The 14,982-nt window shown below is 43.4% G+C and overlaps 1 protein-coding gene across 1 annotated transcript in view; it reads left to right on the plus strand.

Annotated features, from left to right (window-relative positions):
• LOC113569021 overlaps positions 1-14,407 on the plus strand; it is a 33,037-nt gene extending 18,630 nt beyond the window's left edge. The window contains exons 10-14 of the mRNA XM_035533311.1: positions 115-192; positions 1,048-1,080; positions 5,356-5,445; positions 5,744-5,857; positions 13,380-14,407. Of these exons, the coding sequence (XP_035389204.1) occupies positions 115-192; positions 1,048-1,080; positions 5,356-5,445; positions 5,744-5,857; positions 13,380-13,438 (374 nt within the window). The 3' untranslated portion in view covers positions 13,439-14,407. The remainder of the gene's footprint in view (positions 1-114; positions 193-1,047; positions 1,081-5,355; positions 5,446-5,743; positions 5,858-13,379) is intronic.
• Positions 14,408-14,982: the final 575 nt, after the last annotated feature.

Genomic DNA, 14,982 nt, shown 5'->3' on the forward strand with positions numbered 1-14,982 from the left:
TGTAAGCTTTTCTGGAAGCCTTAAATCTTTATAGGGTATAACTCACAGGCCTTTAAGCATGAATTCACTTCTAAATAAACTTTATACATGTTTGGGTCTTTTTCCCTTTTGTAGATTTTATGGGACTGATCTTTGATATTGTACTTCTCTTCATTGTGACTGTACTGGCATTTGCAGAACTTGGCATTACTGGTACAGTATTTTTGCATTTATTGTGTTCATCATTTATTTTTAAGTGTTCATCATTTATTTTATTGTTCTGTCACTACAATAGTTGCCCTGAAAAAAATGTGTTTCTGTGACATTCCTGTGAAACTCAACAAAAAGGTGACACATGTTTGACATTATAATTATAATACTGTGACAAGACATGATGAGGAAGTGGGATGCAGACGCAAGTCTCCCTAACCAATAACATGTTTATTAATAACACAAACAAAACTGAAACCAAAACACGAAGAATGGAACAAAAACACTCTAAACCACAACAACTTATCGATCAGTTAAACCTGAAGACACTGGCATGATGTTACGTGTAGAGTCAAACACCAAAAACAACCTACAGTACAAAAGGGTTTTAAATACATGTGCTAACAGCGAATATAACTAAGGACAGGTGTGACACATGGTAACACGGTAAGACGTTAGGGGCATGACAATAGACACACACACACACACACACACACACACACACACACACACACACACACACACACACACACACACATGAACAGGGGAGGATTCTAGGAGAGGGGTGCTGTGACAGATACATGTGAAAGACAGTTATATCAAGAGGGTGTGACATTCCAACAATGAGAACTGTATAAATCCTACTCAGTATGTTTGTGGGGAAAATATAATTTGATTAAATGTGCTCAAAATCTGCATGAATGTTTGTCTGAACCAGCAACAATGTCGGGTCTTTTTTAAAATGAATTTATTCAAATATGATGGCATCATTGGTTAATTAGCTTTTCCCTATTTTTGATCACATGTGAGCAGAAGGAATTTTACTGGGTTTCCCTTACATGTCACATTTCCAAACAGGTCGACAAAAGCCTCTGAGAAAACAACCACTAGGTAAGTACAAAAATGTATTATATGAAAATCTAATGCAGTAGTTCAGTCCTTAGATGTTACATAGATAAAAGGAGCTCTGCATTTGAAAAATGTATGACACATAAAGTGAGACAAAATACATGAAATAACTTGTATATGAACACTCATGTCTGGCATCATGTTTACATGTGAGCAGCATCTAAATGTTCTGCAGCTACAGCATCTGTTCTGCCTCATTTATATTAAAGGTTACCTTATTAAATTTTAATGCCATCATTTATAATTGTAACAATGCCAGACAAGGCAGGTGTCAAGGAGTCAAGTGCAGAGGTCAATAGAGACCAGAGGGCAAATTGTACAACCATTAGCAGAGGTCAAAATACTCAGAGACAAAACAAGGGAAACACTCAGCAATGCATGCTGTAAAATTGGGAGCAAGACTTCACAAGGAACCTGGGTAACAGGCTTAAGGCAGGTTTACACTTTGATTAATGTAACAATCATATTGTTACATAATGACAGTCACAAATCGTGAAAGATGTGGTTGTGAGTCTGAAAATCTGCTTTAATTGTGTAATTTGCCATCTTCTAAGGTGGCCGATTCAGTGTGTAATGTGCCATCCTCTATAGTGGCTAAATTAGTGTGTAATGTGTCATCCTCTATGGTGGCTGACAAGGGCAGTCACCTTAGCAACCAAGGTAGAGAATGATATGTGAAGAAATCTCTCTGAGCATTTTAGAGTAAAGGCCTTGTGGAAAATTACAAGCAATGACTCTTAGAAGGCCCATGATGTTATAATAAACTATTTGCACATGGAACTTGGGGAAAATTGAGCAGACTGCCATCTAGTGGCCAGAGGTGGTGTTGCCTGGAGCCATGTGACAATAATCATGTGTATAACAACCTTGCTGAATGCTTTAGTACTGAGAAACACCACTCATTTATAGCATCTCACTGGGCTTAGACACACATATTCAGCCTCACACTGGGCTTAGACCCACATATTCAGCCTCTCACTGGGCTTAGACACACATATTCAGCCTCACACTGGGCTTAGACACATATATTGAGCCTCTCACTGGATTTAAGCACCAATTCAGCCTCTCACCGGTCTAAGACACACATATTGAGTCTCACACTTGACTAAACACTCACATTCAGCCTCTCGCTGGTCTTGGAGACACACATTCAGTCGCTCACTGGGCTTAGACACACACATTCAGCCTATCACTGGGCCTTTCACTGGGACACACACATTCAGCCTCTCAGTGTGCTTAAACACTTTAGCCTGGTTTGTATGAGTGACATGTTTGTTGTTTTTCAGTCCAACAGGTAAAATTGTTGTTTCCTTTGTTCCAAAATAAATGTTAAATTACCACCTCCTAAAACTCACTACATAGACACAAGTCCACAGCTGTGCATTACCACTGTAGTCTGTCTTGGCTTTCCTTCATATATACAAGTAGGGTGTTTATTTTTCTCTGCACACTCTGCTGTAGGTGCCAGACAAGTTTCTTAAAGCTGTCAGTCTCATAAAATTACCAACAAAATATTGGAAATTTAGTTTACACTGCATTAAAATTCCAACTATTTATTTTAATCTTATCAACCAAGTCAAACATCTACAGTAAATTGTATTGGTGGTAATTGGTGTATTGGTGGTATAATTATACTCTAAAGGATAGTTCGATAGTAGTTCTGGACTCAGGTTATAAATGAGAGACAACAATTCAGGTAACGGGGTTCAACATACGAGACACATTTATTAGTTAAAACGTCACAACAACACAGTTATAACAAATGGGGAGACACTGGGTGAACTACTGACTATGTGCATGCGTGTGCGTATGTGGGTGTGTGTGTGTACATTCGTGCTTGTGTGTGGGGGGAGGAGTATAGGAGTATAGGATCCTGATATAAAGGGAGAGACTATGATACGAAATTCAACCATATTCAAATCTATACCCACAAACATGTGATGTTAGGTTAGTAGACGGGTGGATTAAGACCGCTCTGTGTGGTACGGAGAGTCACTGGGATCTGTTTACAACATAATCACAATAACTGTTTACAACATAATCATAAAGGAAGCACAGCATGTACACAACCATACCAAAGCATCAATTATACTGCTAAGCAGTAGCATATACTGCTATTTATTGCTCTCAAGGCAACAGAGATAAAGATCGAGTGGTTAAATCTGAGTCAATCAGAAATTAAGGGGAGTTCGCATGTGGAAAAAGGAGAAAAGGAGAGAGAGCGAGAGATAGAGAGATCAAGGGAAGGCCGTAGCCATAAACTGTGGGTGTGGGTGAACAAATCTCCCCGGCGGGCAGGGAATTCACTAACTCATAAGATGAAATTATTAGTACCTTATTAATAATAATAACAATGATAATAATAATAATAATAATAATAATAATGTATAACAATATTCATATAACCAGAAATCTATGTATTGTTATATGAAGACAAGTACAGATATTGTGACCAAGGTTTAGGAAATTGATGTCATTTACTTACAAGTACACTTGGGAGGGCATCAGGTACATCTGCTCTTCTCTGCTCTCCTCGCATTTTAACCTCTCGACTTCTCCTCTCCAACCCTCTCTCCTCTGGTCCTATATTCTAATCTCCTTTACAGTCATGTCTTTTCCTCTCCTCTGCTCTCCAATCATCTTTTCGGTTCCTCCTCTCCTCTGTAGATCTCTCCTCTTCTCTGTTCTCCAGTCATCTTTTCCGTTCCTCCTCTCTCCTCTCCTCTCTCCTCTCCTCTCCTCTCCTCTCCTCTCCTCTCCTCTCCTCTCCTCTCCTCTCCTCTGTCATCTCTTCTCTGCTCAACTTGTCTTTCTTCATCTCTGGCACTTCTTCTCTTCTCCTCTTCAGTCATCTATTCTGCTCTCATTTATATTTAGTTATGTATTTAATTGTTTTATTAATTACCCCCCCCCCCTTCCACCACACACACACACACACACACACACACACACACACACTGGGGGACTACTTTATGGTTTTAATGGTTGGTCTTAATGGACGTGCCCCCTCATATGTGTTTTGAGTTTGGCCTTTAACAAACAGATTCCTTTATCTTGGATCTACAGTGTTGTAGCACCAAATTAAATCTCTACATAAAACACAGCAAAAAAAAGTACATTGCTAGATATTAAACTCAGTTCTTCAACATTCTGTCGTTGCTTTGTTCACGGCCCTTGCAGAACGTCAGGTGGCTTCGTGGGGGTGAGCCTTTCCTGCACTTTAAAGTGAAAGTTACATTGGATCACGTTATTCTGTCCAGATACCTTTATCATCCAGCTGTCAGTTGATGATGATGGTTAGCTTGCTGATGTGTTCCCAGGGAAGATCTCTCTCGACTTGAGGAAGGAATTCGTGGAGGTCCAGCCATCTGTGAATGTTTTACTGCAGATCTTTACACTTGCTAGCGAAAACTGGTTGAACAAACAAACTATGAGTAAACCAACAAGAATAAATAAATGGGCGATCTCCTTGTGGAGGTCGTCGTTTTGCACGGGGCACAAGTCCACGGATGGAAGTTGAGGAGCATTATCCTCGTCTACTGCCATTATAAAATTTTTACTATGCTGAACTGCAGGTGCATACTTGAATTTAAAGGGAACTCCACACCTGTTGATAATGTACCAATAAATAGAGCTGACTGTGTGAAAATGAAACTCACTAAAACAGAGATGGAGATACAGATCACTGTAACACTGGATGAGGAGAGACTGGAGGAATTGTTATAAATTATGGAAATATATTGTTGATGAAAGAACAGTTCAAGGTCAGCAAACAGGTAGTCAAGCATGTAAAGAAGAAAACTAAATCAACAAAAATATTCAGGAGTTAAATCACAACCAAAAACAACACTAAAACTAACAAGACTCAGCAAAGCCTGACAGGATTATACAGATTTAAATTGATGACATAATGAAGGGATAACAAGAAACAATGACATCCAGCCCTTTGTAACCTCAAAGCCTCCCTGACCCCAATGACCTTTATACTCTGTGGGTCAAGGTGTGAAGTTCACCCCGAACCCCAGGTAAACATGACTGGTGGGAGAAAAGGTGTTCTTACAGGGTACTGCCCTACCATAAAAACAGAGTCTAGATATAAAAACACAAAGATAAACAGGAAGGAGAATACTGAAGAGAGCAGAAGTTTAGTTTTTGCTTAATTTCTGTATTGACACTGCTGTAATCTGATTCTCATGCAGAACAGAAAACAGTTCGGGATTGCCAGTGAAACAATTCCTTTTCGGTCTTGTATTTCAGTTCCGTTCTCTAGACTGTGTATGTGTGGAGTAGCAGTTCTCTTTTTGGTGAACTCTTTAACACTAACAGCAGAGCTGATCCTGTCAATGCGTAAGTATGCACTATCTCACCAGAAATGTTCCAACTATTAGCACACTATAATTTACTATAATAACTGGGTGCATTTAGTTTTCTGAATTGTTTGTAGTTTTTTTTTTTTAAATCATTTTACTTGCAGCATACATTTTGCAAAGACGCTAAATTGTGTATGTTCAATTGTGTTAACCCTTTATTAACACTGAAATCATAGTCATTTCTCATGAACTCATGACTAATTTCCACAACTACAGTAATTCTGATAAGTGAAAATGTGCATCACTCCATTTTCTCTTTTGTTTATGATCATTAGGAAATGGTAAACGAACAATTGAAGATCTCCAAGTGATTCTCCTTCCGTTTGAATGGGTCTTTGCCTTAGGCTGCATTATTGCAATGGCTGTGGTGGAGTACACAGGAAAAAATGGTAGGTGGAGAGGGTCACGCAGATAATAACAGAAGGTTTAATAGGTATAAGCTGTACTGTACAAAGGTGCAGATCCAGACAGAGCAAAGATCCAGGTAGTAGTAATAAAGGCAGGCACAGTTCAAATACCCAGAGAGGGGAAAGCAAATAGGTGCTAGGGAGGGGGGTACTGTGACAGAAAGATTGAATTATGACTTATGTACTGAGATTACAAAATGGAAAATGGGAAAGATACTGAGGAAATGAGTTGTGTGTAAACCCTGACTTACGAAAACCAATTACCTATGTGTTTTATATGCTCAATTTTGGATGTAATGTTTGCATGCATCTCCATGGTGACTTATTTTTGTTACACTAACTAACTGCAAAATACAAAAATGAAGTGGAAATCAGATTCAACTGTTCACTATTCAACTCAAGGTGTTCAGTAATCAGACACAGGAGTTCACTAATCAGATCTGTTTATTCAGTATTGAAGAGTATTGAAGAGGTGTTGAAGGAAGCAGACCAGAAGCAGATAGTGCAGCAAGATATGGGACCTGTTAATGTCCAGCAGAGACCACAACCAAGAACTGTTTTTATTAGGTCATTTAACTAACAGTCCAGTCTCATACTAAATGTATACTAATTAATACCTCCTCTACTAATTCTTATTTTCAAGATTAACTTATTTTAAATCAGTGTATATAGGTTGTAACAATCACATATGATAAATAATGTGTAATTGTGTGTCAACCGTTTTCCTTTTTGTTTCTTGTACTCGTGTATTCTGTTGAGCACACCCCATAAGGAGGGTGCGTGGCACATGAGTTCAGGGCTCCTCCCTTCTGGAGAAGATGACTGTAGATGACTGATCACCCAATGGGCAGGGCGATCATGAATTGACCAATAATGAAATAGGGAATCACAGGAACCAGAAGGGATAGGTTTTTTGAACACATGGAAGCGTCAGGTCGTGGGACTTCACTTGCGGAAAGTTTGCATCTTCTCCCTCCACTTTCGCACAGTGGGAATACACCTGAAAGAGTAGGATTATTTTTTCTTTTACCCCGAGGAATCATTGACTGTTGATGGAGTTTTGCTGAGGGATTTATGAACTTCGCTTTCCTATCTTGTGACGTATGGAGGCAAGGCAGGATGTGAGGACAAGCCGTGTCTAACACAAGAAACATTTATTTGAAACAAAGACAACATGGTTAGCGAGCTAACCTGGTTCAAACATCGACACCACCTATACTCAGACCCAAGACTTATATACACGCACACTAATGACACAATAAGGAGAAGATGTGAAACACAGGGAGGGTGTGGCCTTACAGATGAACACACACACACACACACACACGCACACACACACAGGGAGATGTTTGGGGGGAGGGGCCATACCGTAACAGAGCCCCTCCTCAATGGCCCGACTCCCGGCGCACCAGCCTATCAGGCTACGGCCCTGAAGCCCATGCCGAATGGCGAGGCCGGAGGACCAAGCGACCCAATACAGGCGAGCACGTGCAGTACAGGAGGGGGTAAGACAGGGACCAAGACAACAACAGACATAGGTATGGCCACACTGACAGGAACAGGCACTGACATAAAGGGAGACAAGCTAACAGGTACTGTGATCAAGACAGGGACAGGCACAGTGATCGGGACTAGTAAAAAACAGGATTATATAAATGGCTACTACACAGTCCAGGGAAGGTAGCAGGAGCCCCAGCTAATCCGCCACTCATCAGCTGGATGAGAGTCTGCCCCGGCTGGAAGGGATCCTCTCTCTCTGACGTGTGGGGCGCATGCGTGCTTCCGGAGACGGCTCAACTGATTGGCCCATCTCGGGAGCAGGCACCGGTGACGCCACATTCTTGTCTTTGCGTGGCTTCGGCTTAGGCATGTGAGTTCTGGGGCTGTGAGCCTTCATGGAGGGAGTGTCCTCATCTGAGGACGATACCTCCCCGCAAGCCCCATTGGGCCGCCTGCTTATTCCGGAGCAGAGCCTCCTAGGCAGAGCCTTAGGTGGTACCTTGGGCTCCGGAGACTCTTCGCTTTCAGAATCCGCCGACCGTCTCAAACCGTCTCTAACCCCGGACCCATGATGGCCAACGGAGATCCTGAGGGAGAACAAACGACGCGACACAAGGAAAAGGCCTCAAGGGAAGCGAGCCGGCATCACCGAGCTCCCTTACCTAGCATCCTGCTAGCCAATGTCCAGTCTCTGGACAACAAGCTCGATGACCTCCGGGTAAAGTTCCAGAGGGACACTCAGAACTGCAACTTCCTCTGCTTCACCAAGTCGTGGCTGAACCCAGTGGTACAGAGCCATGCTATCCAGCTGGCCGAGTTCTTCTCGGTTCACCACATGGACAGAACAGCAGATTCGGGGAAATCAAGAGGCGGTGGAGTGTGTGTGATGGTAAACAACAGCTGGTGCAACAATGCCAATGTTGTTACACTCTCCCACTTCTACTCACCCAACCTGGAGCTGCTCGCCTTCAAGTTTCATCCTTTCTACCTTCTTTGGGAGTTCACTTCAGTCATCGTCAACACCGTGTATGTCCCTACTCACTACTAAGTTGGAGGATCTAGGACTGCATACATCCCTGTGCGACTGGATCTCCAACTTCCTAACAGACAGACCACAATCAGTACGGGTGGGCAACTGTGTCTCATCCACCCTCACCCTCAGCACTGGAGCTCCTCAGGGTTGTGTCCTAAGCCCCCTGCTTTACTCACTGTACACCTACGACTGCGCAGCCACTTCCAGCTCCACCATCATTGTCAAGTTTGCTGACGGTACCGTCGTCATGGGCCTGATCTCGGACAACGATGAGAGGGCCTACCTGGAGGACAAAGGAGCTGATCATGGATTGAAACAAGAAGCAGGAGTGGCACTACCAACCTGTGAGGATCAGTGGAACCACGGTGGAGAGAGTAGATGGTTTCAGGTACCTTGGTTTTCACATCTCGCAGGACCTGTCCTGGTCCTGCCACACCAACTCCCTGGCAAAGAAGGCTCATCAGCGTCTTTACCATCTCAGACGCCTAAGAGACTTCAAACTGCCCTCCAAGGTACTGCGGAACTTCTACACCTGCACTATCGAGAGCATCCTCGTGGGGAACATCACAGTCTGGTTTGAGAACAGCACCAAGCAGGACAGACAAGCACGCCAAAGTGTTGTGCGTTCAGCAGAGCGCATCACTCATATGGAACACACAAGCGGTGCCAGACCAAGGCCAGGAGGATTGTGAAGGACCCCACCCATCCCAACAATAGGCTCTTCTCTCTGTTGAGGTCAGGGAAGCGCTTTTGCTCCCTGAAGACCAAGACAGAGAGACTGAAGAGGAGCTTCTTCCCACAGGCCATTCGGGCCCTGAATCAGGGAAACTGATAAACTGTGGGGACCACCACCATGTAACTGTAAATATGTCAACTGTAAGCTGGAACTGTACATTGTGTACATTGTGTACATACATTTACACATATCCATATATACATTGTACATTGTGTATATAAACATATTATACATATATTGTACATACATTGTTAATATATTTTGTATATATATAGATATATATTTCCCTATATACCCCTGTTTTTTTTTTCCTCAGTATGGACAGAGCACTCTCCAACCATTTCACTGTGAGTTATACTGTGTATGACTATGTATGTGACAAATAAACCAAACTTGAACTTGAACTTGAACTTGGTGCTATCGGCGCAGCCAGCGGCGCATGCGCAGAGCCCAACACAGAATAACGCCCTCTCATCATCACGGAGAGTGACGTGAGGAGAGTGTTTAAAAGAGTGAATACCAGGAAGGCGGCAGGACCAGACGCTATCTGCGGAAGAGTCCTCAAAGCCTGCGCAGACCAGCTAGCCCCGACATCTTTAAGCTCTCCCTGACACTCGGTACCGTCTCATCAAGCTTCAGGCGATCCACCATCATCCCTGTCCCAAAAAAACCTCGACCCTCAATGACTACCACCCTGTTGCCCTCACATCAGTCGTGATGAAGTGCTTTGAAAAGTTAGTCAGAGACTTCATCACCTCTTCACTGCCAGCCTCCATGGACCCACTGCAGTTTGCATACCGCCACAACTGCTCCACTGATGACGCAATTGCACATCTGCTCCACACCACATTGACCCACCTGGACAAAGGGAGGGGTAATTATGTTAAAATGCTGTTTGTCGACTACAGTTCAGCATTTAACACCATCATCCCCTCCCTACTCACTACTAAGTTGGAGGATCTAGGACTGCATACATCCCTGTGCGACTGGATCTCCAACTTGCAAGATGCAAGATGGCGCTGGTGAGGTCGGCTGCCGTCACGACTGCTCCGTCCAGAACTGGCACTTTTTTCGTTCTTTTCGCTCTTCCCGCTATCCCTGATTTCTCCGCAGCCCTTCTATCCACACCATGACGCGTATCTCGTACAGCAGAGAGGCCCTTATTTCTTTTAATCTACATAGCACTCACCTCAAGCCGTCTCTAACCCCGGACCCAAGATGGCCGACAGAGATCCTGAGGGAAAACAAAGGACGTGACGTGAGGAAAAGGCCTCGAGGGAAGCGAGCTGGCGTCAGGAACAGGCTAAGGGCTCGGGCACACCGAGCTCCCTTACCCAGCATCCTGCTAGCCAATGTCCAGTCTCTGAACAACAAGCTCGACGACCTCTGGGCCAGGATAAAGAGGGACATTCGGGACTGCAATCTCCTCTGCTTCACCGAGACGTGGCTGAACCCAGCGGTACCAAACCACACCATTCAGCTGGCCAAGTTCTTCTCAGTTCACCGTATGGACAGGACGGCAGATTTGGGGAAGTCGAGAGGCAGTGGAGTGTGTGTGATGGTAAACAACAACTGGTGCAACAATGCCAATGTTGTTACTCTCGCCTGCTCCTGCTCACCTAACCTGGAGCTGCTCGCCCTCAAGCTTCGTTCTTTCTGCCTTCCCTGGGAGTTCACTTCGGTCATCATCAACACCGTGTACATCCCACCTCAGGCCAACATGGACACTGCACTGTGTGAACTTCATGAGGCTCTCACACAGTTTCAGGCACAGCACCGGGACGCTGCACTTATCGTGGTTGGGGATTTCAACAGCGCTAACCTCAAGCATGCAGTGCCCAACCTTTACCAGCATGTAACCTTCCCCACCAGGGAGAATAGGACACTCAACCACTGCTACACCCCATACAAGGACAGCTACAAGGCACTAGCTCATCCACCGTTCGGTAAGTCGGACCACGCCGCCATCTTCCTCCTACCAAAATATAAACAAAGGCTGAAACGGGAAGCTCCGGTTCAGACGGAGGTCGCGTGGTGGACAGACCAATCGGTGGACGCTCTGCAGGATGCTCTGGATGACGCAGACTGGGACATGTTCCGGCACAGCACTGATGAAGTCAGTGAGTTTACGGAGGCAGTAGTAGAGTTTATTGGGAAACTGGTGGACGACACGATTCCAAGAACCACCATCAAGAAGTTTCCCAACCAGAAGCCCTGGGTGGACAAAACCATCCACGAGGCTCTGAACTCTTGCACTGCTGCCTACAACGTGGGGATCATCAGTGGGAACATGGACAAGTACAAGTCTGCGGCATACGGAGTGCACAGGGCGGTGAGGGAGATGAAGCGGTGCTACGGGAGGAAACTGGAGTCACAGTTCCAGCAGAGTGGCTCTATATCCTTGTTGCAGGGACTATGGACGATCGTGGACTACAGGAGCCCACCCTCTGGACTGATGAGTGCAGATGAGTCTCTGGCGAACGAGCTAAACACATTCTTCGCTCGCTTCAAGGCTACATCTAGCAACGCTAATACTAACAGCGCTAATGCTAACAGCACTTACGCTAACAACGCTAATGGTGCTATCAGCGCAGTCAATGGTGCATGCGCAGAGCCCAACACAGAACAACGCCCTCTCAACATCATGGAGAGTGACTTGAGGAGAGTGTTTAAAAGAGTGAATACCAGGAAGGCGGCAGGACCAGACGCTATCTGCGGGAGAGTCCTCAAAGCCTGCGCAGACCAGGCAGCCCCGGTATTCACCGACATCTTTAAGATCTTCCTGACACTCGGTACCGTCCCATCCAGCTTCAAGCGACCCATCCCAAAGAAACCTCGACCCTCCGACCTCAATGACTACCACCCTGTTGCCCTCACATCAGTCGTGATGAAGTGCTTTGAAAAGCTAGTCAGAGACTTCATCACCTCTTCACTGCCAGCCTCCATGGACCCACTGCAGTTTGCATACCGCCACAATAGCTCGACTGATGACGCAATTGCACATCTGCTCCACACCACATTCCTGACCTGCAGGGCATCTATTACAAGCGGTGCCAGACCAAGGCCAGGAGGATTGTGAAGGACCCCACCCATCCCAACAATAGGCCCTTCTCTCTGTTGAGGTCAGGAAAGCGCTTTCGCTCCCTGAAGACCAGTACAGAGAGACTGAAGAGGAGTTTCTTCCCACAGGTCATTCGGGCCCTGAATCAGGGCAACTGATAAACTGTGGGGATATATATATATATATATATATATATATATATATATATATATATATATATATATATATATATATATATATATATATTTTCCTTATCCACCCCTGTTTTTTTTTCTCCTCAGTTTGGACAGAGCACTCTCAAACCATTTCACTGCGAGTTATATCGTGTATGACTATGTACGTGACAAATAAACCAAACTTGAATTTGAAACTTGAACTTGAATAGGACCCCGCAGAGTCCAGACCTTGATACTGGTCTCCCTGGTACCAGCTTTCATAGTCCGTTACGGGCCTGTAGGAGTCCTCCCCTGAACTACACCCGTGACATATCTACCAAAGTGTCAAAGTGGATGACCTGATGTGTGATTTTGTGTTGGCTATATTTGTGTATTACTACTTGTAGGGTTTGTTGTTGTATACACATGTTTGGGGAGGGGGAGTTATTAAATGTCCTACATTTCAGCGTTAGTTTGTGTGTTAGTCGCACCACCCCGTCCTTGTTTGTGTTTGTGAAAGAGTCCTGAGGAAAACAAAGTGAATATCACAAGGTCACTGATAATATGCATCATATATACAAATATGAGTTTATATGACTTAAGTACAGTAAAGAGGTATACATACTTCATTACTTCCGACCTCTGCGAACAAGCCCTTTAACAAATAAACTTGTTTTGTGAACACCCCAAGGAATCTAAGACTAGTGAGAGTTCTATTAGTGTCCTGATGAATTATGATCAAACACTGGCATTTGTTCACAATTCTAGTACACAGCACTTGCAATCCCAGTGTAGTATGTTTGCCAGTATCATACAGCGTGTTAGAGAGTATTCATTCTATATAGTTGCTAGCACAGTTAACACTTACCTGGCACTTTTATGCAAAGCAACTTACAATTACGAGTGAGTACAACTTGAGCATGAAGGGCCTTGCTCCAGGGCCCAACAGTGGGGTTTGAACCAGCAACCTTCTGATTACAAGTCAAGTACCTAAACCACTGCTATTCTCTGCTCTCCAGACTACCAGCAGGCTGAAGCTAATGAGCTCCAGCAGAGCTCCTCTTCTGCTACCCAGTAGAAGACTGTGTCCTCTGTACCCTCGCATCCCTCTACCACTGGAACAGGGTTTTCTCTTTTAATACAAACATTTTAATTTGTCCTCTTTATAATATAATAATCTTTAGTCTCTGCACTTCATGTGTACATAAACATCCTGGACTGGAGATTGATACGCTTGAATTCACAGATTGTGCAGCATCTAAACAAATAAGAGCAGCGAGAAGGCTTGTCTTACACCAGTTACTGTAATGTTAATAGTTCTGTTCTGCATCTTTTCTATAGATCTGTTTTACAGTTACTGTAATGCTCATGCTTCTGTTCTGCACCTTGTGGTGGGAATGTTCCTGGACAGGTTAGAGAAACAATATAATGATTGCAGCAATTGCTGTGCTATGAATTGACCCGGAGGCAAGGGTAAAAAAAAAGTAAAATAAAGTTACTGCACAAATTGTTCAAGAGGTTGATTAACTATAAATGTTCCATCTATATATCTGTTTTACAGTTACTATAATGTTCATAGTTCTGTTCTGCACCTTTTTTATACATTTATGGAGTGTTTTAGTTTTTTCTCTGATGTGTGTGTTTGGAAACACTTGTCCAATACCAAAATAAATATCAGCGATTAGTTAACATAATAGGAACTGAGTAGTTGCCACATACTCAGATCCACCTTGACCCTGTCTTATACAAACTTCAGTGTGTTATCAAAGACTCTACACATCTATAACAGATACACACTGTCCTGGTCTTCAAAAAAACTTTCTACACACCCCTTACATCTGAAATTTCAAATCAGCCAACAGGACAGAATCAAAACGACTAGCTATGGGAAGACCTTCCTTGCTGCTGCTCTATGTGAATCAAAGTGTTTGGATTTGGAACCCCATTATTGGCTCCCTCTTTGTTGGTTTTACACATTGTATATTTATTTGAAATGGTTCTGTATATTTTGTGCATTGGTGGGTGTGGGCAAGTGGGGGAAATGTGTGTTGGTAATTGAATTCTCTACTGTTTTCTGCACCACTGACCAAATTAATTTATTATTTCATTAATAAAGTTTAATCTATCTATCTAGATCAAGAGGAGTTTTGTGCTGTTAATGCTAGGCTCAGAATAGTGCCTGGTGTTTGTATAAAAAGTGTAATTTTATTCATGGCCATGTTACCTGACCACTGCATGTCTCTGACTAAGACTAGTACTTAACAATTTGTGATAGATCATTGTATTTTACTTTATGTTTCAAAACTACCATAACTAGTTAAGTTAAGTAAATGAAAGTCATTTTTTTGTATACTACTGATATATTCAATATCATATTCCATTGATTTTACAGAAGGCTTCCCTGGAGTTCCCAGTGTTTAAACTTTTGCACAAGAAGAGACTCATTGTCTGTACACCTTATCTGTAAAGGAAAACAAAAATCAGCATATTCAGCATTTAATAAAGACCAAATAATACTAACATTTCCTCAGAGACTGAAGACATAAGAACGCAAGCTTCTTCCATCTTTTGTTGAAGAAAAAACAAGAGATAAGCTTCTTTCCTCCTTTGCTGGTCAGACGT

Source organism: Electrophorus electricus, chromosome 14 (assembly GCF_013358815.1).
Source record: "Electrophorus electricus isolate fEleEle1 chromosome 14, fEleEle1.pri, whole genome shotgun sequence".
In the NCBI taxonomy this organism is placed as follows: Eukaryota; Metazoa; Chordata; class Actinopteri; order Gymnotiformes; family Gymnotidae; genus Electrophorus; species Electrophorus electricus.